Raw genomic sequence first — 22,930 nt, forward strand, 5'->3', positions numbered from 1 at the left:
TTCAATACAGAACACACATTATTAAAAATTACATTTCTGTGCTGGATTTATGGCATTTCCTTAGGGAATAAACCCCATGAGCCCATGCAGGTTATCCTGTCAATAAGGACCAGACATCTCCCATCTCCAGATCTCCATCAGCATGAGTCCTGTTACCCACTCAGCCAGTGAAAACCAATCCTGGCCCTTCTGTCCAAATGGCATTGTGCTGTCTCTGCTATTCCTGTATCATTTAGCAACTCTGAAATATAAGCAACCAATTAAGACCAAGCCCATGTGTTTGTTCTCCCCGCTGGTGTGAGACTGACAAAATCTGATCTTTCCCTTTCCAACACCAGCCTAGGATCAATTACAAATTAAGGGTGTTTGTGTCAATCCTCAGAGCCCTGGATGTGAGGAATAAAGGCAGAGGAAATGCCTTTGGTAGTCATGATGAATATCAAACTGCAGCTAATCCTGCCCTTCCACTCATCCAGGCATGGAAAAAGCAAAGCCACTAAAAACAACAGCCCTCGTGATCCACTCCTGATTATTTGTATTTTCCTCTCTGGCAGGAGCCAGAGGAGCCACCAGCACTGCTTTGTTCCCAGGAAAATCACTCCTGACATGACATCAGCCAGCCAAGCTGCCAGGAATATATAAAATATGAGGATAAACATAACTGGAAGGGGTGGATTTCAGTGCTGATTTCAGCCTTTCTGGTGGCCAAGAGGTTTTTATGAGACTGAGAAACTCTCTCAGGAATTCAGGATTAGCCAGAAGTGATAAAATGGACTCAGAGCCTTCCATACACATCCTACCTCAGTGCACTCCTGCAGTGGGACAATAAATATGGAATAATACAGGTGGAGGACAGCAAACTGCTATTAATGTGTATTTTTCATAAAAAACTGAAGGGTTTTGCTCCTCCAGGCCCTTGCTCTCAACATCCCTTACCTATCACTCCTTTTCCAACATGACATGGAATTTCTTCAAGTTCCTTCTATCCATCAAATGCCCTGGTGAAAAGCAAAATTCAAGGTGCCAGTGTTTGCAAGCACCAGCAGCATCCCCACAAGCCTTTATCTGTGGGCTCAGACTGAAGCCAGGGCACCCAACCCTGTATGAATTCCATCAGGAGGTGAATTCCCACTTCTCTGCCAAGCCAACTGTAAATACAGCCATAAAACAAGAAATGAAAACTAATAAGCACAATATAAATGCTGTTCTGCCTCCCTGCAATTCACAGCACGCTGGCAAACATTAATCTATTCCTAATTTAATCTAAATTAGAGCAATTTATTCCAAGCCTGTGCCAGCTTTAAACATGAATAGGCTACTGAGAGCTCCTTAGCTCCTGTTTCATCAAGTTAAACGTTCAAGAAGTTTGGGATCTAGGGTGGTTTAATCAGTTCTGCTTCTCAATAAGACTATATATTAGCAGGGCCTATAAAAAAGGAATAAATAAAGATCATTTATTAAACAGGAATTGAGTCGAGAAATGGAACTGACTGCATTCAAACAGCTCCCAGGCCATTTTGAACAGACATGCAGCCATGAGAAACACAAATGCTGCCTTTCCCTGAGGAATAATAGCTAAGTAATGTAAATTAAAATCAAAATTAAACCCCAAACCCCCACTCTTTCAGCACTAAAGAGGAGCACACACTGCTGTGTTTACAGAAAATTAGCACTGGAGTGTACACAACCAGTACAAAACATTCTCTGAGTTTGGCTTTGGCTGTGAGTGTTTGAAGTCAGTTTGTGATTTCAGATGCTGTTTATGTTCCTGAAGCACAGCTCTCCAAATGAGGCTCCCAAGCTGTTCCTGCAGCACCCATCTGATGCTGGGTGCATGCTGCAGGGCCAGCATGAAGGAGGGACTTCGGGAATGCTCCCAGCTCTGTGGAGCCCCAGCACTGCCAGGAGTTCTTAAATGTTCCCCAAGTGCAGCTTGGGATTTGCCATTTGCTGCTTTTAAAGCTTTCTGGGGACAAACTTTAATCCTGTGAGTGGAAAGCCTCAGGGATACGTGGATATCAATAAACAGAAGCAGAGAGGAAGCTCCCCTGCTACTCCTGGCTCTGATGATGCTCATCCCACTGCATTTTCCATTCTGTGACTTTCAGATCTTCCCATTCCACCAGAGCAGAGGTTCCTCCTCATGTCCCCAGTGCACAGAGCTGCTCTCCCAGAACCATGGGCTCTGTGTGCTGCCTGAACATCCAGTTCCACCCTCACCACCTCCCTCACTCCCAAAATCCACATTTCATTCCTTTCAGTACTTTTTCCTCTGGGCAGAAAATGTGAATTTTGGTCTGCAAGGCTTTGCAGCCTCCCTGCTCAATTTTTATCTATTTCTTCCTGGTGGATGCTGAGACTCCTGAAAGCCACTCCTGGAAACCACAGGGACCTCTTCCCATGAAGACATGCAAAATTGGACAAGGCAGAAAAAACATGAGAGTGTTTCTGTGTGAGAGAGGAAACAGGAGACCCTGCAGAGGAACACTCAGAGTCCTTCTTTAATGCTCTTTGAATAAGAACAATATATTTTTATCTTGCTCTGCCATTTCATTCACAACACCCTGCAGATTTTTCAAGTACTTCTGTAGTCTCCAAGAACTGCACAGAATTCCATGGACTGAGAATGATTTCATTCACAATATGTAACTAAAAAATACTCTAAAGCATCACCTCTGTGAGAGAGAGAGCCTGAGAAGGTACATCAGATCTATAAAAACATCCAAAATAGGTCCTGAGGTGACAGGAGAGGAGTCTGCCTCAGGGCTGAACCAGGCAAGGCCTATTTATGGGATTTTTTACACATGGCAAATACCCAAATGTGGAACTGAGTTTTTCAAAGCAGAGCACAGTTGGCCTGTTAGTGCCAACTCTTGCATTTCTTTCAGTAGGAGCCAAAACTTGTCAACAAGAACTTCTATTTACCTCCTAAAACAGCATAATGAAGCTTATAGTTATGGAAAACACAGAGTATTTCATCTATCCTGACTGAAATAAGGCTTTTAACATTGCCTTTAAAATCCAGCTATAGCTGGGAATCTTTTCAGTCAGGTCAGGGGAGCTGAAATGGCCTCTGTGTGAGGAATGGGAATCTCCAAGTCAGCCTGAAGTGACTTCAACCAGTCCAGTACCACCTGCAGGGCAGAAATGACAGATTTTCAGCACAATCTTAACTGAAATGTGCTGGCTTTGGGAAACCTGGATCAGATTCCTGATGTTCTCCACCTTTGTAGGGCTCAGAGAAGCCCCCAGCTCACCCAGCTGCTTTCAGTGCTCCAAGCCTGCACACAGCTCATGGCGAAACCCTGGCAGAGAGGTGCCAGCACTAAATGGAATTGTTTATGCAGCACCAGGCCTGGACAGAACTCAATTGCTTAATAAAGCACTGATTGAAGGCAATAAATGATGTCTTTAAAACTCCCTCCAAGTTAGGATCCATGGAATTGGACTCAGCAGAGGCACTGGGATCATGCAGTGCTATCAGACTTAACTCAAACATCCTTTGTGATGTCAGGCAGACACACACTGCCCTCCTTCCATCCACTGACTCTCCAAAGGGAGGAAATGCTGCAATCAGCCTTTGAGGGTGACCCAATTCCCTGCCCCTCCTCCCTGAGGAACCTGCACCCATCCCATGGAGTCATCCCCAGATGTCTCTGTGATCCCAAAGCCTCACAGCCCTACAACCACTCACAGATTTCTAATTCCTCCTCCTTGCTTCCCATGCTGGCAATAATTCATCACATGCAGGATACCCTTGCTTGGACAGAGACCTTTTTTCACGAAAAAACTGATTTTAAAGATTTTAAAGTTCCATTACAAACAATCCTGACATGGTTCCTACAGCAGGGTATTCAACTCATTCGCTCTGAGATGTCACTCCTGTACAAGTCACAACATAGTAAAAAACCCCAATTTTGTAGTATAGAAGTACAAGAGCCCCACAAAACATTCCCCCTTCAGTTGTGAAGGTGACACAGTGCATGTGAAAGGATGGTTTGAAATTGTTCTCCCATAGCACAGCATATTTGTTTACAGTCCAAACCCTGCTTTCCACAGCGTTCAGGCATCACTCCTGTTTTTCCCTGGTGCCTGAGTACTCGTCAATGCCTTTCACACAGGGTGACAGGGAACCATCTGCCTCCCTCCTCCTACTTGTTGCCACCTGTTCTTTTCCCAGTCCCCACATGGCAGCATGAGCAGGGCCAGATTCCCTGGACAAGGCTGGGTTACAGCACCAAGAAACCCCAAATGCCTCTGTTACCCTGAGGGTCTCACCCCACACACACAAAAATGCTGTAAAAGTGATGACAAGGAATGGCTCTGCTGTAATTCAGAGTATCTGCTCCATAACTGGGACATCCAGGGGCTGAGCACTGAGGATTGGAAGTAAAGCTAGCTGGGTTTGTGTGAAAATGGGGGAGGAGAGATTTGAGATTGCTGAGAAAGGCATTCCCAAGGCACAATGGAGATTCTGGGATAGGCAGAAGTCCTCCATGGGGGCATCTGCAGGACATCAAACCATTCATCTGCAGGACACCAAGCCCCTCATCTGCAGGACACCAAACCACCCATGTGCAGGACACCAAGTCACCCATCTGCAGGACACCAAGGCACCCATCTGCAGGACACCAAGGCACCCATCTGCAGGATACCAAATCCCTCATCTGCAGGACACCAAGGCACTCATCTCTTCATCGAAGAGGCAAAGAGAGAAGCATTGAGACTGAGAAGTTCAAGTGCAAAGCAATGAGGTCATTGAGGAATTTCCTTCTTTTAGGGAGTTCCCAAATTCTTCCTGAAAGGCAGAGCAGGCAGCAGAGGCACTCCAGGGAAATTCTGAAAGGCAATGAGTGTCCAGGGCCAGTATCTTAAACAGGGACACAGCTTCAAATTCCAAAGTGGCTGGAAAGCATATGAGAGGCTTTTCAAGTCCCTTGCAGAATTCTATACCTGATGTTCAGTACAGGGATAAGAGGATTTAACTCAGACCATTGACCCAAATCTTCCTCTCTTTTCTATCCTTCCAACCTTCTCAATTACAAACACTTGTCCTCAATTACAAACACTTGCTCTAAACACCATGGTTTTTTCATACACTCCTGAAAAAGCAAGGGTTGTGGATTCTGTATGGCCAATCCCTTTCCAGGTGCAAACTTTTCTAAATGTATTAACAGAATTACCGAAGTTTAGAGGAAAAGCCACTCAAGAAGCCTTTCAATTCTGTGCTTTAACATTTTCCACTTTCCTGTGTACTAAAAGCTACCCAGAACTCACCCCAAACACAAAAAAGCCCAGCCTAAATGTTATGTTATATGGATGATTATATCAAGCTCATAGCAGGAGATGAGAGTCACAGACTTTATACAGGTTTCTGTGGGGCTGTGCCCAGGCTGTGCAGAAGGTGAATCACCAAATTCCTGCTCTCTCCAAGTCAGAAATCTGTCCAAACACAGGCACACAGACATCTCCCTTTGTAGCAGCTGAATGTTTTCCCCTCCCTGCATTTCAAACTCCCACTGCCTTGCAGGAGCACAAAGCACCGATGTGGGACTGCACTTGGATGAGAGAACTCACGTGGCCTCCCTGAGAAACTCCCCAGGGCTTCCACTTGCTCATTTGCATTTAGTTCATTCAATATCAATTTGATAAGCAAAAGGGCTAATGAGAAATGGTTTGTAAATAGCCAGATGTTTGCCAGTTCCAGCAGGAAGGAGAAAACAGAACAGCACGGGAAGGGAAGCACTGTTAACTGGGAAGAACTTTGATGAACACTTAATCAACATTTTGTTCACTGAAGTTACTTTTCAAATTGGTAAAGTTGGCATTTCTCAGCAGCAGCTATGAAATAATTAAAAGAAAAAGTTTTCTGAATTAATGATTGAAACGTTCAGAATAGCTTTTGCTCAAATTAGGAGTGTGAATTTTCATACCAAGCCAGCTGCCACTACTGCATGTGATACCTTCCCCCTCTTTCCCAGAACAGTTTCCTTCTCCACTGCTCATGGATTGACAGAAGGTATTTTAAACCCAATATCTGTATTTCCTCCACCTGTGAATTGTCAGATTTCACATATCACACTCATTCCTCATGGCACTGCCCATCACAGCCCCCTGCACAGCACAGTTGCACTCAGATGTTCCATGGGGTGTTCCCTGCTGGAGAACAGCATCTCAATGGCCCCAGAGTTCCAGGGACACAGCCTTGGGTGTGTCTCTACACCCCCAGTGAGACTCCACCACTGCAGCCCAAATCCTCTGGCAGCATGCAAAAGAGAAAGGACATCATGAGCAAAGTCCTTGAGGACAGCAGGATGAGGTGTGGAGCAGAGCAGGAAGGAGAAACCACTGGACAAACAGCAGGGGAGGGAAAGGAAGAGCAGTGAGACCACAGGAACTCCAATAACAACAGCGAGAGTCATTTAGAAACCACTGCTGGGAGCTGGGTGCAAGCACAGGCTTGGCCAGGGCTCCCAAAGCCAAGGCCATTCATTATTCAGTGTTTGAAATGTGGAGAATATGGAATAATGCTTCTGCTGGAAGGGGCTGCAAACCACTCAGGTGATTAATGCACAGAGCAGAAATTAAATTCCTTTTCATCATTTTTCTGGCAATCTGATGACAGCAAGGCAGTGCTGGATGCAGACTCCTGACACTGCTCTGTGGCATTAAAGCCCCTGACCCCAGGAGAGGGCACCCTGCATTCCCCAAATCCTTGTGGGGAGTACCTGGGGCTCTTCGGCCAGCACTGAAACACACCCAGATCCAAAGAGGAATTCAGAGGGAGCGGCAAATGCACAGCTATCCTACAAAACAACTGGAAAATAAACAGGAAATCTCTCTTCATGGCTCAGTCCAAGTTTACTCTCTGCACACTGGGCACCAAAGCCAGGGACAGCAGAGTCACAACTGTTCAAGGTGGGAAGTTCCATCAAACCTCCAGCCATGGCTAAGACTGTTTCTCCTAAATTCTCTCCATCCAAATAAGAAAGAAATTAGCATTTAAAACAACCCCCTGCAAAAAGACAACACAAAGCCCCCCTCAGTACAGCTTTAATATTTTCCTGTCTGACTTGTCACCCCTCATCCTCTGGGGTTTTCTTCCTTGGGCTCTTAGAAATTATTTTTCAGAACTCTGTGACCTGAAAGAGTGAAACAACCTGATGCCTTAGTGATGATATTTGCAGTACCTCTCTTTTGGGGTCTTTAATCATTAAACACCAATTGTTCTGCTTTGCCACCCCAGCCATGCAATTCAGAGAGCACTGGTAGGAGTTCCACTGATTGGAGCACAGGGACAAATATTTACCTTAAACTGCAGCTGTAAACCACCAGATGTGCAGCTGCAGGTTGCAGGAATGCCAAAGCTCACTATTTTTTACACTAATAGCATAAAAAAGCTTCTGACACTGGAACCACTTTGATATAAAATATCTGGGGTGATTTGGGATGTGCTCCATAAGCGCTTCTTTTCCAGGTTTGTGATTTTAGTGACTGCTTTCATTTTGGCTACTCTGCTATTGCTTGTAAAGCTCAGCATGCAACATTTCTGACCATGTTTTATTATTGCACCAAATATTATTTAAACTACAGGATGCATCCTGTAGAATTCCTTCAGTTCTCCTCACTAAGTGTACAGGAAACAACACTGGATCACTGACATGATTTTTAAATAAATCACCCTGCTCTATTGGCTGAGCTATTGACAGAACCCACCACGTGGAAAGATCCCTTAGAATGGTCCCTCCCCACTTTTGGCTCTCTGCTGTCACAGTTTATCTTACCAAGGTCAAGTATTATCAGCTGGGCTCCAGCCTGAGCATTTCCAACATCGTTTTCTGCAATGCACTGATAGAATCCTTCATCAGACTTCACCAGCCCCAAAACTTGCAGGTTATGTTCTTTCTGAGGAGCAAAGGGAGAAAACAACACTTAGAAATGGGCTGCAATTGCCAAAACAATGGTGTCAGCAGGGCATGTTACTGTGGCAGGACAAACTTCTGACAGCAACTGGGAAAGTGTGTTTGGAGCTCCCAGATCTCACCTCCCCTGCCCTGAATCCTCATGTTCTAGTGGGTTCAAAAAGCAGCAGAAGCTCTCATTAATGGCTATCATTTTCTACCATCACACAGCACTGGCAAATCCTGATGTTTCCCCAGCTGTTCTGGTGGTGTTTTGGACCCTGAGTGAAGCTCACAGCCCTACAAGCCAGGCACACCCCATTACACAGCCATTCATTTCTCAAATGCCTATATAATGCCTTTCACTGCACCTAAAATCTCCCTGTGGAAGCACCCCTGTGCCAAACTCACCATCCACAGCTCAGTTACATTTCTATTTCAGCTCCTGCTAGAAATTGGAATTTTTATGGGGCACAGACTGCAGCACACAGTCAGTGGTCGTGGTGAGCTCATACTTTGACAGTGCATTTTGCCACCCTGTGTGCCCAAGTCTCCTGGAAATTCCAAGCTATAAAGACATCAACTCTTACAACATAAGCAGTGTACATTAAAGGGATTCAAGAAACCATTTCTCTTCCAGGTCCCAAACTGTGGGAATCCATAAAATCAGAGGGTTTTGGGAAAGCTGCAAAAGGCAGCCTCAGAGACAGCAGAACTGTGAGTAGAGATAAGGAGTAGCCATGAGATTGGTCAGCAGAAAAATTATGTAAGAAGTAGAAAAGTAAGGAGAAATAGAACAATGGTCTGTGTATTAACATTTGGCTAGAATAACTCCCTAAGCTACAGAAAAATGTATCTAGTGAGATATTAGGGAGTTCTAAGCTTAATAATGGAGCTCTGTGCATTGTGTTTTAAGGCTTGCAAGTAGATATTGTATCCAAAATAAGCAAGCATTGTTTTAACAGAAGGTACATGTGTTTATAGTGGTTGGATAGAACCACTGTCAATGTGCTTTTGCTTTGTGTGATTGGCCAAAAAACTTTTAAAGTGAGTTGTAACATTAAGTTCTTGCTCTGCTGTCTGGAATGTGAGCTGATGGCATCTTCCATTGTCATAACCATGTAATAAGAGTGATGCTGGAAAATAAACAGCTCAAAGCACGTTCCCAGCAGCCTCATCCTGTCTGTGATCTGTACAGAGACCGAAGCCAGTGATACCCAACATCAACAAGACAAAAGCAGCTGCTACAGAAGAACCCAATCTCCATCATTATGAAGAACTGACAGGCCAAAAACATGCCTGGGATGTGAGCTGCTGGCATCTTCCCATTGTCATAACCATGTAACGAGGGTGATGCAGGAAATTAAATAGCTCAAGGCACGTTCCCAGCAGTCCCACTCCATTTGTGATTTGTACAGAGACCCCAGCTGGTGATACCCAACATCAGTAGGACAAAGGCAGGTTCTAGAGAAGAACCCAATCTCCATGACTGTGCAGAACTGCCAGGCCAAACACATGCAGGATGGGCAGAGCACTCACCACGATTTTGAAGTAGTCGCTGGGGATCACCACGTCCCCGTTCTTGACCCACTTGACGGTCGGCGTTGGCTTCCCGGTCACCTCGCACTCAAACACGATGTCCATGGACTCGTGGGCGTAGATGTTGGCGGGGCGCTTCAGGAACGTGGGGGGAACTTCAGGGTGGAGGGAACAAAGACAAGGAGATGATGTTAGAGAGAGAAAGAGACCTGACAGTCCCACACACAGCCGGCTTGACACCAAGAGATGGGCTGGGCACTTGGGCATGAGCAACAGCAAAGGCAGCAGGAATAAGCAGTCTGGCTTTGACAGACACCCACATGAGCTGGGAGTTCTTCTAGAACCACTTTTGGGCCAGCCTGGTCCAGGGAAGGTGTCACTGCCCACAGCAGAGGGTTGGGAATGACAGGATCTCTAAGGTACCTTCCAGCCCAAACCATCCTGGGATCCTGTGGGTTCTAGGGTTGGGGTTGAAGGTATTTAAGATGGCAATTCATGTTCAGACTCAGGTGTTTATTACTTCTTATCAGTGAAATACACTCACAACCATGAGTTCAGCAGCATTTCATTAGCAAGGCACAAAATGGCCAACAATCTCTTGTTACAAGGTCTTTTAAGACTAAACTACCCAATTAAGAAGTGACACGTAGATTATTCTCTCTTTTAACCCAATAACTGATCAGTCAAAGCCTGCAATGTGGACTTTTTTGTCCACAAATTACAAAATATCAAATTATTTTGTACTAATTACAAAATATCACCTAAAACCATGGAGAAGAAGGAAGAAGAATGTAAAGAAGAATAACTTGCCTCTGCCTTAAAACTTCAATCTTGCTTCATATTTATTTCTATATTCTAAAATGCCAAACTCCAAGTTTTCCACCCTGTGATATTACACATTTCTAACCAACTACACACCCCTAATCTCAGTGCTATCAATCAATTTTTAAAGTCTTCTCCACAGCCTCAGGTCACATGCAGTTCTCTCTTGAGGGTCTGTGCCTTAAAGCACAGAAAATTTAAAATTCTCAGCATCCAGGGCTCCAACAGGATCCAGCCAGTTGGGAATGACCTCTTGAGACCACACGAAAGAAGAAATGGAACTGAGGTGTATAAACTGCAAAGTTAAACCTCAGGGAGTTCAAGTCAATAGGAAAACAAAAGATACAATTATATCAAAAAATACTTTTAAAAATGAAAGGACATCAAACTGAGATGAAACCTTCCCAGAGCACCACAGCCTCATGTTCCAGTGAAGGAGCTGAGGTTATCTGGGAGTGCTGTACTGAGCCCAGGAGTTTCTTCTCTGGCTGTGGAAGCCGAGGAAACAGGATGTCCATGAGCAGGCAGCTGTACCACAGTGCTGACATCTCATGGATGTACAGGAGGGGAGCTCTGTATTTAAAACACAGCAGAGCAGAAGCTGAACATAAATTCTATCAAGAACAGAAGTTCTTCACTTACAACATGCACCAAAAGTGTTACTCTGGGTCTTGGCTGCCTTCTATATGTCCTTAAGTCCCCAGAGTGAGATGAATTCCATCAAACACATTTAAAATCACACAAATTCTGAGATACAGATTTTTTGAGGACACCAGCCCCAAGTGACTGGTGCACAGACACATCACAATTTCTCTCACAGGAGCCTCCAGCTGCATCCAGGGCCCTTGCCCTCCTCTGGCTCAGCAGCACCAAGCCCTGCAAGCACTCACTCCTGGAGTATCCTCTTTAGAGAACACCCACCTGTTTATTTGTGTTTATTGTGCTCCCAGTACAGGGCAATTATCTTACTTGTGTTGGCAGCTCGGATTGTTGGAGTTCCAGGAAAGCCCAAAGCAGCCTTTTGCCCTTTAATATTTAGCAAAGAAAGTCAATATGGAAGGGCCACAGGGTTTAGACAAACAATTTACACATTTGGCCTCTCAATGGGGTTTATTTGGTGCTGGGGATAAGGAATCCTAGGTTATGTTTTACTCCTTCCTCTGAAATGATCCCAAAGGTTTGCAGGTGGATTTAATACTTTTAAATTAAAACAGCTGGAGGTGAGCAGCTGCCCCAACCCCCCTCATGTTTTGGATGATAAAGGAATAAAGAGAACATTAATAAATGGAAATACTTTAGAGTAAAGAGGTGGTTTACCTCTCAGGTAAGGGTGCAAAGCTACACAAAGCTGTACATTCACTGCTCTAACTCTCACACAGGAGCAAAAAGCTGGATGGGGCCAAGCCCAGCTGCCTGTGCACTCAGACACCCCTTTCATACCAACTTCCCAGAAATTTACCAAACACACCATAAATTCCACCTTAAAAAGGTTCAGATATTTCTGTGCTTACTCTCTGATGGCTGCTACCACCACACACAACACTGACATTTAAAAACCCTCTTCTGAATTCATTTGCCACCAAATTACTGTAATTTATTCTCTATGAAAATTATTTTTATTCCTCCCTGGTATTTATCCTCAGCACTGTTATTTATTACAAGCTGTGCTACTGCTCCCTCCCTTCCCCTACCCAGCCTTATTTTGGGTGCCTCAACCAGTCATGTTTGCTCTGCTCTGCTGTGACAATTCCTCCCAACCCCCTGGATGCGCTCCAGCCTGAATCCCTCTCCAGAGCCTGGGGAGTTTCAATCATTTACATGGAATTTTTTCAGGTTTCTGTGGTTGAGATGACCCCCAAGGTATTAGAAAGTCTTTTTTCCCAGCCCTGTGACAGAAGAAGAAGTCGAGATTGGTCTGTTGTGCTTCTCAAGGTTGTTTGTTTTCTCTGATCTGTTCCATTCTTTCTCTGACCTGCTGAGATCTGTCCAGCAGGTCAGGTTGTGGCACAGCCCCTCCCTTGGGGTGGTGTTAACTTTTTATACTAAGAACTACCTGTACTTTATTTACAGTAATTTTCCAATACCTATCACCTATGTTAGACAGTCTGTCATTATCCTAAAGCAATCCAAAAGTGTCACCATGACAGCAGAAGATGGAGGACAAGAAGAAGAAGGAGAAGGACAGGACATGCCCAGATTCCTCCATCTTGCTTCCTGAACCCCTGTCGCAGACATCTTTTATGAAAATCCTTTCCTTAGGATTTTTCCTCCTGAGAATCTGAGAGGCCTCAGGAACAAAATGTAAACAATGATTATCTGCTGTTGTGGAATGCAACAGGTGCATCTGTGATTGGTCTTGTGGTAGTTTCTAATTAATGGCCAATCACAGCTGTCTCGGACTCTGAGACACAAGCTTTTGTTATTTATTCCTTCTTTTTCTATTCTTAGCCAGCCTTCTGAAGAAATCCTTTCTTCTATTCTTTTAGTATAGTTTTAATATAATATATATCATAAAATAATCAATCAAGCCTTCTGAAACATGGAGGCAAATCCTTGTCTCCTCCCTCATCCTGGGACCCCTGTGAACACAGTCACAAACTCCCATTCTAAAACCCCCAAATTCTACTTTTTCACCCTGTGACAAATTCACTGTCATTCTACTCAAACTCTTGTGGCTTGTAACTTCTCACACAAAGTTGGTCATTGTTTCCATGGGCTAAAATCCAAGGCACAGGTGTGTTTGACTCTGTGCCAAGGTCTCTGAGCCCCTGACAGAGTCTGGGATCACCCAGGACAGCCAGAGGAATGTTCTGGGTCCTGACAGAATTTCAGCTGTGTCTCAGCAGTGCCCTGACAAATGGCATAAACACCACGGCAGCACTGCAGCCAATCCCTCAGCCAGTGCATCACTCTGCCTCTGCCCTTCCCACATGCATCATCCCCTGCCAGCCTGGGCCAATCACTGCCTGCTCATGGTGAGCCCTTTTAAACTAATGCCTCATTTTGTTCACCCTGCTGATCAATTCTGATGTTCTCATTTCCCTTCCATCTCTGTCTCTACTCACATGCACGATCGATTCCTGCACTGCTTGCAGGGTTGAAAAAAGGGAATACAAGAATTGCAAAAGTTGTTTTTCCATGAATGTACAACGCTTCCATTTCCAAAACATTCATTACAGGTGAGTTTGAATTCCTTAGCCACATATTAATCTTGTCAAAGGAACACAGAGAGACACAAGCCAGTATCAGTGACTGCCAAAAGCACAAAAACTTATGTGAAAATCTCACATGGAATCCCAGCCTGGTTTGGGCTTGACAGTTCCTTGAAGATCATTTCATCCCACCCTGCCATGGCAGGGACACCTCCCACTGTCCCAGGCTGCTCCAAGCCCTGCCCAGCCTGGCCTTGGGCACTGCCAGGGATGCAGGGGCAGCCCCAGCTCCCAGGGAAGAACTGAATGCCCAAACTGTACCACAGCAAAGTTCTGACTCTGTGTTCTCCACTAACGTTTAAGTTGTAATGAAGACATTTGAAAAGAACTCAAATATCTTTGGCAACTGATATTGCTCCAGTTTGGGACACCATCCAGAAAGAGGCATTAATTTTGAATCATAAGAGGCAGGATTTTCTTGACACAAAAGGGGAAGTTGAAGTAGAGACTCTCCTACCTACTCTCAATTACTTTTGATTTAGGAAATTAAGAGTTTGAAACACCCCATTTTTTCAAAGTGACTTTGCTTTTCTGGCTCATGAGCAAACGCCAAGCTGTTCACAAAGGGATAATAAAATGAGGAGTGCTCACTTTATCAATTACTTCCCAGTTAATGAATTAATAAATGCTTTTCAAACACACTCTTCTGGTTTAACCATGTCAGTGTTTACCATGAACACAATGCAAGTACAGATGTTTGTGGTAGAGAAGTTCAATTGATAACCAGTGAGCAAAGGAGCCAATTACCACAGAAAACCAGATTTGTAAGGGAAGATGCTGTGCTCTGTTGCCAAACACACAATTAAACTTCAAAGACAACTTGGCAGTTCAGCCCCCTCTTTGTGTCAGCACACAACAACTCCTGAAAAGGCAAAATGCTTGAACAGAATTTCACACCCCCAGGGAGCCCTGCCACCTTTCTGGGGATTGAAGAAAATATTTTGATCACAACAATGATCAAAAGATTAAGAAAAAATCCAATCCAACCTAAATCAGCAGTTGATTCAAACTTCTAAGCTACACCCCAATAAAGGTGAAATATTTAAAAAATAAGATGCTTTTTTAAGCCAATAGCTCTAAAGGATGGGAAGAGCTGAGGAACTCCACACATGCAGCAGGAATTGCACCCAAGGTGATGAGGAAACAGGAATGGATGCTGGACATGGATCCCATTCCACAAGGACAGGTGATCAGAAGGAAATGGAAATGAACTCCACTGGTCTGCAGCTCTGCTGTACAGGAGGAGCACAGCAATGGTCTCCTTTGGACACACAGGCTGTAAGGATCATTTAAAAAGACCTATTCTCTTTCTAAAAAGCATTAATAAATCAGCTGTTGGTCTGTTGTATTTGCTGGGAACTGCCCCAATGAAGGCAGGAATGATGCATCTGATCCATGTTCTCAGAAGGCTCATTTATAACTTTATGATACTATATTATATTAAAGAATGCTATACTAAACTATACTAAAGAATACAGAAAGGATACTTACAGAATGCTAAAAAGATAGAAACAAAAACTCATGACTCTTTCCAGAGTCCTGACACAGCTTGGCCCTGATTGGCCAAAGAGTGAAAAAAACTCCCAGCAGAATCCAATGGAAAAATCACCTGTGGGTGAACAATCTCCAAACACATTCCATGAGCACAGCACGGGAGAAGCAATGAGATAAGAATTGTTTTCCTTCTCTCTGAGGCTCCTCAGCTTCCCAGGAGAAAAACCCTGGGTGAAGGGATTTTTTCAGAGAATGTGAATGCCACATTGGTCTAAGTACATCAGCCAACAAACACAAAATAAGGAAATAAGAATTGGACCAACCAGTGGCTCCAAACACTCCCAAGTACAGAATCCATGACTGGTTTGGGTTGGAAGGGACCTCAAAGGCCACCCAGTGCCACCCCTGAGATGGGCAGGGACACTTCCACTGGTCCATGGTGCTCCAAGCCCCATCCAACCCAGCTCTGGGCACTGCCAGGGACAGGAACACTTCCATGACTATTCCTGAGGCAGTGCTGGAACTCCAGTACCAGCCTAAGGCTGAATTTCCAAACTGGAAATGTCCAGGGCAACACTGAAGCACCATTCCTGCTTCCTCAGGCACCTCCAGGTGCCTCAGTCCCTGGAAACCCGGAGTGTTTTCCAAGGTCAGCCAGTGCAACCCCAGCTCCTACCACTCCTCCTCTCCCCTTCCTCCCACACTTTGGCCATGGAGAGCATCTCCAGGCACCCCTCACAAACCACCTGCTCATTCCACAAGTTTCCCCCAGCCCAAAGAAGGGGAGCACAAACACAAACTTAGCAGTGGCGACATTTTCCCAGTGTATCTCAAACCCTCCTGACCACTTCCATTTATATCCCATTTCCCAGGGGTGCACAATCCCCAGCTTCTATTTCAGTTACAAATCTGGATTACCAGCAGTATTTAACATGGACATTTTACCATAAAGCCCATTTCATATCAGCCTGAAATGGCCCACAGGGATTTTATTTCCTCCTCCAGGGATAACAACCTATTCCATTAGGATATGCTCCAAATCCTATTAGAATCATTATAAAGTTAAATGCAATTTTCACAACTGCAATTTAGTTTCTAAGAAGGATCAAACTGCAACATGACCATTACCCAGTTAATCCATCCCCTCCTGTCTCTCCCCCAAAACACAGAAAAATGTTTGAATTGATGTTTGAAAGCAGAATTTTTTGATTATTATCTTTTAATTCCATGAGTTAGTTGTATACAAATTAGTTGATTTTCTTCAAATATATCCTGAAAACAAAAAAGGAATTTCCACTTTAAATTAAAATGGGGAGTCATAGCATTCTTCCTTAAAAACCAGCAGAAGTATATGGATAATACTTGGAGAAAAAAAGAGATTTAAACCCCAAAACTATGTTGTAGGAAAGACAAATTCTTCCCAATCCCTGAGCATGGCTGTGATGTCCTTAAAACACTCTTAATATGCAGCTACAAAATTTGCAAAGCAAACACAAGCTGACAAAAAGGGTTCCTCTAGAGAAATACAGAAAAGTGTCAAATTAATGTACAAAAATCAGCATACCAAGACACAGAAAGGTTATAAAAATGTAAACTACTACAGCAATTTTTTTGCAGCAAAGCCAGAGTTGCAGTTTATGCACAGTTTTGGTGGCAGTGACATTCTCTAATGTACTAAATGATGTTTTTAAATATATATTTTAGGAAATTAAAGCAAATGTCCTTAGGAAGAGGTGGTGCCTGTGGCAGCCTGACTGGTGGGAATCTTTCCCTCTTCTTGCACAGCCAAAGCAGAGAGAGAGAGCCTGGTTTGCCAGCTCCAGTGACCTTGGTAACCTCTGCTCAGCAGCTGGAACTGCCCCAGATGAGCATTTGATGGCCATGGTTTGTTCCTTTGGGTTGTTCAGAACTCTCCAGTTCCCTTGGAAATGCCAAACCCCAGCTCCATGGAGAGAGCTGGCTCCAGCAGTGGCAGAAGGGCAGGGCTGAATGAAAACAGCTATTTTACATTTACAGTGAAAAGCTTTCATTCAGAAACTGCTAAATATGATCCATGCTTCAGAGACCAGCCCCTAAATAAACATTCCAGAGGCAGAAACTAAAATCCAATATTCAATGCTAGCACAACAACCAAGAAACCAGGTAAGCATGAACAGTACAGAACAAATATAAAGTATAATTATACTGATCAATTAGACGGTAAAAAACTCAAGCTGTAATTCAACATACGTGGAGTTTTTTTAGGCAGAAATAATATATTGTAGATTTATGGACTAGGAAGTAATAGCACTAAAGTTCACATCAAAAGGCCTGAGAAACAAGGATTTTCTCACAAACTGGACATGAGTGCCAGTATCACAGGGGGGTGGAAGAACTGTCCATGTGTAGGCTGGCAGCAGCTCCCTCCACCCAACACATCCCTGAAGGAAAACATCAACTCTGATTTACAAGAGAGCAATGAAAATGATCAATGACTCAGAAAATTAGCTCCAAAAGAAAAATTGAAAAGCTGGAATCAGTTATTTGAGCAAAGGCAGGATTATGCAGCCATGGAAGTGGACACCTCAAATAGGAGCTTAACAAAGAAATGCTCAGTGCTGCAGAAAGGAAATTAGTGTATATATGGATATATATATTTATATCTATGTATGATTCCTGTGCAGGAGGAATGACACAGGACTAACATCTCCATCCCTGGCCTGGCCTGGGATAATACTCTAAACAATTAACTGCTCACTCTTGCATGCAGGGATGGAAATGGGATTCCCTCCCAGCACGAGCTGCAGTAAAAGCCAACAGTCCCTGTACACAGCCATGAACAATCTCTCATGTGCAGCAGCCCCATCCCCAGCAAGGCTCCTGGTGAAAGCTGTGGGCTCCAGCCTGGCACAGACACTTGGATTGCAGGCAGAGCTCTGGACATGGATCCACAGCTGGGATTGCCTGGGAAGCTCCCTGGCTGCACAGACATGCTGTGAGCTCTGCAGCATCCTGTAGTGAGCAGGATTTTTCTGTCTGGCTTTTTCACTTTCTGACATCCAGGACCAGCACAGATTTAAACAGTCCCATAATGATTTTTCTGCTCAGGTTTCTATTCCTTTCCTAACAATTCCTACTATTTCATTTGGTTTTAAAGATCTTGCATTTTCCAAAGACCTGCATCTTCCAGTTTCAGTATTTGAGGGCCATGCCAAGCCCCAGGTCAGAGACCATGGCTGGGTTACAGGAACTGGCAGAGCTGCATTTCCCTGGGCAATCCACTGAACTCTAGTGTCATTTCACCACCTGGATGTTCCTGACATCACAAGGTGTTCCCAAAGTTCTTCACCAGCACCATTTGTTTCCACAACCCCAATGAACACAGGACACCCCAAAACCCCTTTTCCACACTCAGCAGTGCAGACTCAGCTCCACAGATAAAAACAACACCTCATTCTCCCTCTAATTTCCTGTTAAACAAATAATTAATTCCCTTTTTCCTGCAGGAGGGAATTCACTCTGACTCTCAGCACCAGTGTTTGAGGCTCTTAGTGAGTGACACTGGCAGAAAGGCCCTGGGGAAGGAAGGGCAACAACATCCTGCAGAATGTTCTCCACATCAGAGTGTGGCTTTTCCACACAAAATACACGTGGATGGATTCAATCAGCTACCAACACTGTATTTTAATTTTTTGTCATTTTAACAGGTCCAGATATCAGATTAACTCACCCACATTTTCCCAAATCTCCCCTGAAAGGCTTCTAAAACCCTCATGTCACACTGACCAAATATCCTCAGTCTGATTTTTTTCAGTCTGCTGATTTAGGTGCTAGGTTACACAGCACTCTTGGGAACTCAGGATTTCACACTTCAGCTCCTCAAGAAATGTGGAGTGAAGACCATCTGGTCCCAATGATTCCTCACTGTTCACTTCAGGGGTTTGCTCTGAAATAGATTTTACTAACACTGCAAGTTCAGGTACAGCCTCTCTCCAGCTCCCTCTATTTGAAAAGATAAAACACAATTTAAGACAAAAGTCTCCAAATTTGCAGAGAACACAGACAGCAGGAATTCACTTTTCTGCTTCAGGCCATCTTCTCACCCCTTTCTCCTCACACTCCATCATGTGCTGACCCTGTGCTGTCCCTGGCAGATGTCCCAGCTCTGACAGGCTTGGAAAAAACTATCACAAGATCTGTATGTTATTAGCAAATGACTGAAAGTTTTGTATTAATTTACTTGCAAATAAACAGGAGAATAATAATTCCTTTCCCTTGTCCTTAGGAGCTCTCTGGGGAGGTTTGGAGCTGGGTTTTTTCTCTTTCCAGGGTAACTTTTCACTGGTGTTGGATGCTTACTGTGAACACAAACACCACGTGCTCAGTATTTGTTTAACATCTTTGGCTGTGCCTTTGCTTTGTGTTTTTAGTAACTTTGCTCAAACTATTTTATTCTTAGCTAACTTCTATCACACAGATCTCCCTCTACAAAACTAAATGCTGATGGTGGTGATGGATATCACCACCCCGGAACAGCCATCACTTCACAGCCCTCATACCCTGATAAATTCTGGGTTTGAGCCTGGACTCTCCATGTTTTCCAAGACAAGGCCATTAGCTCTGGTGTGGGGTTGGGAGCTTTGGTGTTTGGGCAGGGAGGGACCCTCAGTGCCACCACCATGGTGCTGAGCTCCATCAGAACAGGGCAGTAGGGAAGCTGGGGTTGGAGAACCTCTGTGATGCCTTGGGAAGGCTGACCTAGAGCAGGGACCAGGCAGAGCTGAAGAATAAGCAGGGATTTATTAGGAGGCCTCAACAGAGCCACCTTGGGCAGCACAAGAGCCCAGCCAGGGCTGCACCCAAGATGAACCAAAATGGTCACAAAAATGGACAGCTGGTCATGGCATCTCTCACTTTTGTAAGTTCTGCTCCATTTGCATGTTGGAGTTCATTGTCCAGTTACAGCTCCAGTCAGTAAAGTCCCATCCTGCTTGTTTTTCTCTCTTCATTCCACCATTGTTTGTGCTCTTGGGCCCGAGATTTGGATCCTTTGTCCTTGGTCCCCAGCTAGAGCAGGAATTGTTTTGTCTCCCTGCTCTGTGCAGAGAGCTCAGCATCCCATAATACGAATCCCAGACCCACACAATAGAGCAGCACAGAATGTGAAAATAGAAAAGCCAACCTGAGGCATCAATACAAGCACACACAAACCCCTCCTTTTCCTGTATGGCCATGGAAGGGCTGTTCCTGGGGGACAAGCACAGCTGGGCCCCCACAGAGGAACAGCAGAAGGAATTCCTGTGTGCCTCAGGGTGATGGACACCAGGTGGGTGCTGCCCTGACCCACAGCACCCCCAAGGATCAGGGCTGCAGGATGGAATCCCCACCCACCCTGAGCCCAGGGGAAGATGTGCCACAGCTCCCTCAGCTATTCCCTGCAGGGATGGAACACTGACCTTTGTCTGAGATCACTGAAAAGCTGCTTCCATAACACCTCTCAGTGGTGCTCAGCAACAGGAATTGCTAAATATGATCAGGAAGCAATGGGCATAAAAATGAAATCACAAGTTCCCCCTCACTGTGAGGAAGAGCTGCTTTCCAGGAGGGTGTGGAGTCTCCCACGTTTGGGGGACATCCCAAACCCACCTGGATGACCCTGAATGGACTGCTTGGTCTCCACAGGTCCCTTCCAATCCCAAATGCTCTGTGAGTCTGCCTCAAGAGTATTTGGCCCCAGCAGTGAGTGTCTGTCCTGCACTAATATAAAACAGATAAACCAACACCTGGCTCAACTAAATAACAAAAGCAGGTCTGTGTCAGTCTAAAACCAGGGGGAGAAAAACACAAAAGGATTACAAAACCATAAATCAAACAATAAACATGCCAAATAAAAACCACACTACAACAGTTATGTTTTGCCCACAACAGGGGAACACACAAGTGAAAACTCAAACCACCTGTACACTGAAGTGGTACAAATTTACAGATTCTTGTTTGGCCTCAAAACCTTTTGCACTTGTCAGCTCCCCTCCAGGGCTCCCAGTAAGACTCCTCCATGTCCAAAGACAAAGATTTATTTCCTTCATGTTCAGACTGAGCCCACCCTCTGTGGGAGGACATCTCCCAAATCTGCACAGGGGAGGCACGGGCTGGGATTAACCTGCTGCTCTACGGGTGAACTCCCCAGTGAAGGAGGAACTCAGACAAAGAACAGATGACAAAAGATTTCTAGATGGAAATGAGTTCACCAGATGACATGGAAAAGCTTATCAAGTGTAATAAAGCAGAGCAGAGCTCACTCCATGCTTATCCGAGGGTATTGCTGATTATCATTCCAAGCGAGCCTTCCACACAACTTCTCGGGTGATTTTTAGAAGTAAAAACCTTAATCTGGGCATCAATAATGTAAAACTGTTACATTCATTATTTCTCTGTTTTACTAAGCTCTCCTTCCCCAGCCCTTCTAGGAGAAATCTCGCCTGTTTGACCCTGAATCTACTCCAAGTACCATGGAAACATCTGAATAACAAGAACGCTCATCAAAATTTAAACTTCTTACAGCACTGCCAAAGGCAATGAAATTTTTATTGAATTCCAGAGCCCTCATTTTCCACACAAAGCTGAGCTGGAGAAGAGGCCTCAGACAGCCCTGAGCACGACAAGAGCCTTTGGGGCCTTGTTTCCCATTTCCAGCTATTTCCAGCAAAACCCTCAATCCCAGTTCCCACCACGCTGCCTCTGGTGTCTGTTCAGATCCCTCCAAACAAATCCCCAGCAGGAATCCTCCATCCAGCCTGGGACTGTTTGGTGGGAGGATCTGCAGCTCTGCTGCAATCACTGTGAGCAATACAGTGTTCCTCCAGGATTTAGGGACGTTTATTCTGGATATATATGGTGGATATAGGGCTGAGTCCTCCCTCCACCCAGAATGACACCCAACACCACAGTAAGAAATGATTTATAACTGGAATTTGGAATATGGCACATTTCTCACTTTTATTTTCTTCCTTGAGTCTTTCAAAAACTCAAATCTTAAAAGTTTACAATTATTCCAATAATTTTGATATGTGAAGATTAAAAATAATAATAATAACAACAAGCTGGCCCTCCCTGGACGTGACAGTGCCCTGGAAGCCCAGGTGCCTCCCCCAGCCCTGCCCCTCTGATGGCACTGGGTGGACATTTATGGAGCAAATCCCATATTTGAGAGGTGCCTGTGGCCCCTCAGCCCCTTCTCCAGGGCAGCCACAGCTCTGAAGGGACAGATTATGGGATGCATATTCTGAAAAATCAATGCTCAAGTGTCTCACACTGGGCACTAAAACAGCTGGATACATTTCCTCTTAATTTTTCTGTGTCCCAGTCAATTTTTTAAATGGATTCAATGCCACTTCATTTCAGCAGAGAGCAAAAATACATTCATTAGTGGTTATGAATGATTCAGGTGCCATGGAGCTGAATACCAAAACAGGAATAAATATGGATTTGAACCAAGCCGTATAAATAAATCATGGGACTATCTCCTGAATGAGGAAAAATAGCAAATATTGAATATTTTCTCAATAAAGTAGCACTGTGAAGTTTGTGCAGTGCACAAGGCAGTGAGATCCTGGGGAGAAACAGCAGGAGAACAAACATTTAAGAATTTCCTAACTCCATCCCATAAGAAGGGGAAAGAGGACGTGACAAATTAAAGGCAGCAAGCCTTGACATGCCATATCTTTGAATATTTCCCAGTGCAGCCCTCACAGTGAGGGGCTTCATTTATGTGTTACAGACCGAGGAGCTCCAAAGGCCAGGAAGGACACACATTTTAAGATTATTTCAAATATTAAGCTGTTTGTTCACTGAATACAGATTGACTCTGATCATTTGGGGAAAAGATAAACTGGGGCTGGGAACAGTAAAAATAATTTATGGGATCAACAAAGCCCCTCTCATGTTCACCAATAGCTGCTGCTGGATCCAGGCACATCCTGGCAC

General features: G+C 44.5%; 1 protein-coding gene across 1 annotated transcript in view; it reads right to left on the reverse strand.

Annotated features, from left to right (window-relative positions):
• The window catches only part of NEO1 (neogenin 1), a 174,772-nt gene that overhangs the window by 55,476 nt on the left and 96,366 nt on the right, over positions 1 to 22,930 (reverse strand). The window contains exons 6-7 of the mRNA XM_059482445.1: positions 9,441 to 9,595; positions 7,785 to 7,905 (exon numbers count right to left, since the gene is read on the reverse strand). Coding sequence (XP_059338428.1) covers positions 7,785 to 7,905; positions 9,441 to 9,595 — 276 coding nt within the window. The remainder of the gene's footprint in view (positions 1 to 7,784; positions 7,906 to 9,440; positions 9,596 to 22,930) is intronic.

The sequence above is a fragment of the Ammospiza nelsoni genome, chromosome 14, assembly GCF_027579445.1.
Source record: "Ammospiza nelsoni isolate bAmmNel1 chromosome 14, bAmmNel1.pri, whole genome shotgun sequence".
NCBI classification, from domain to species: domain Eukaryota; kingdom Metazoa; phylum Chordata; class Aves; order Passeriformes; family Passerellidae; genus Ammospiza; species Ammospiza nelsoni.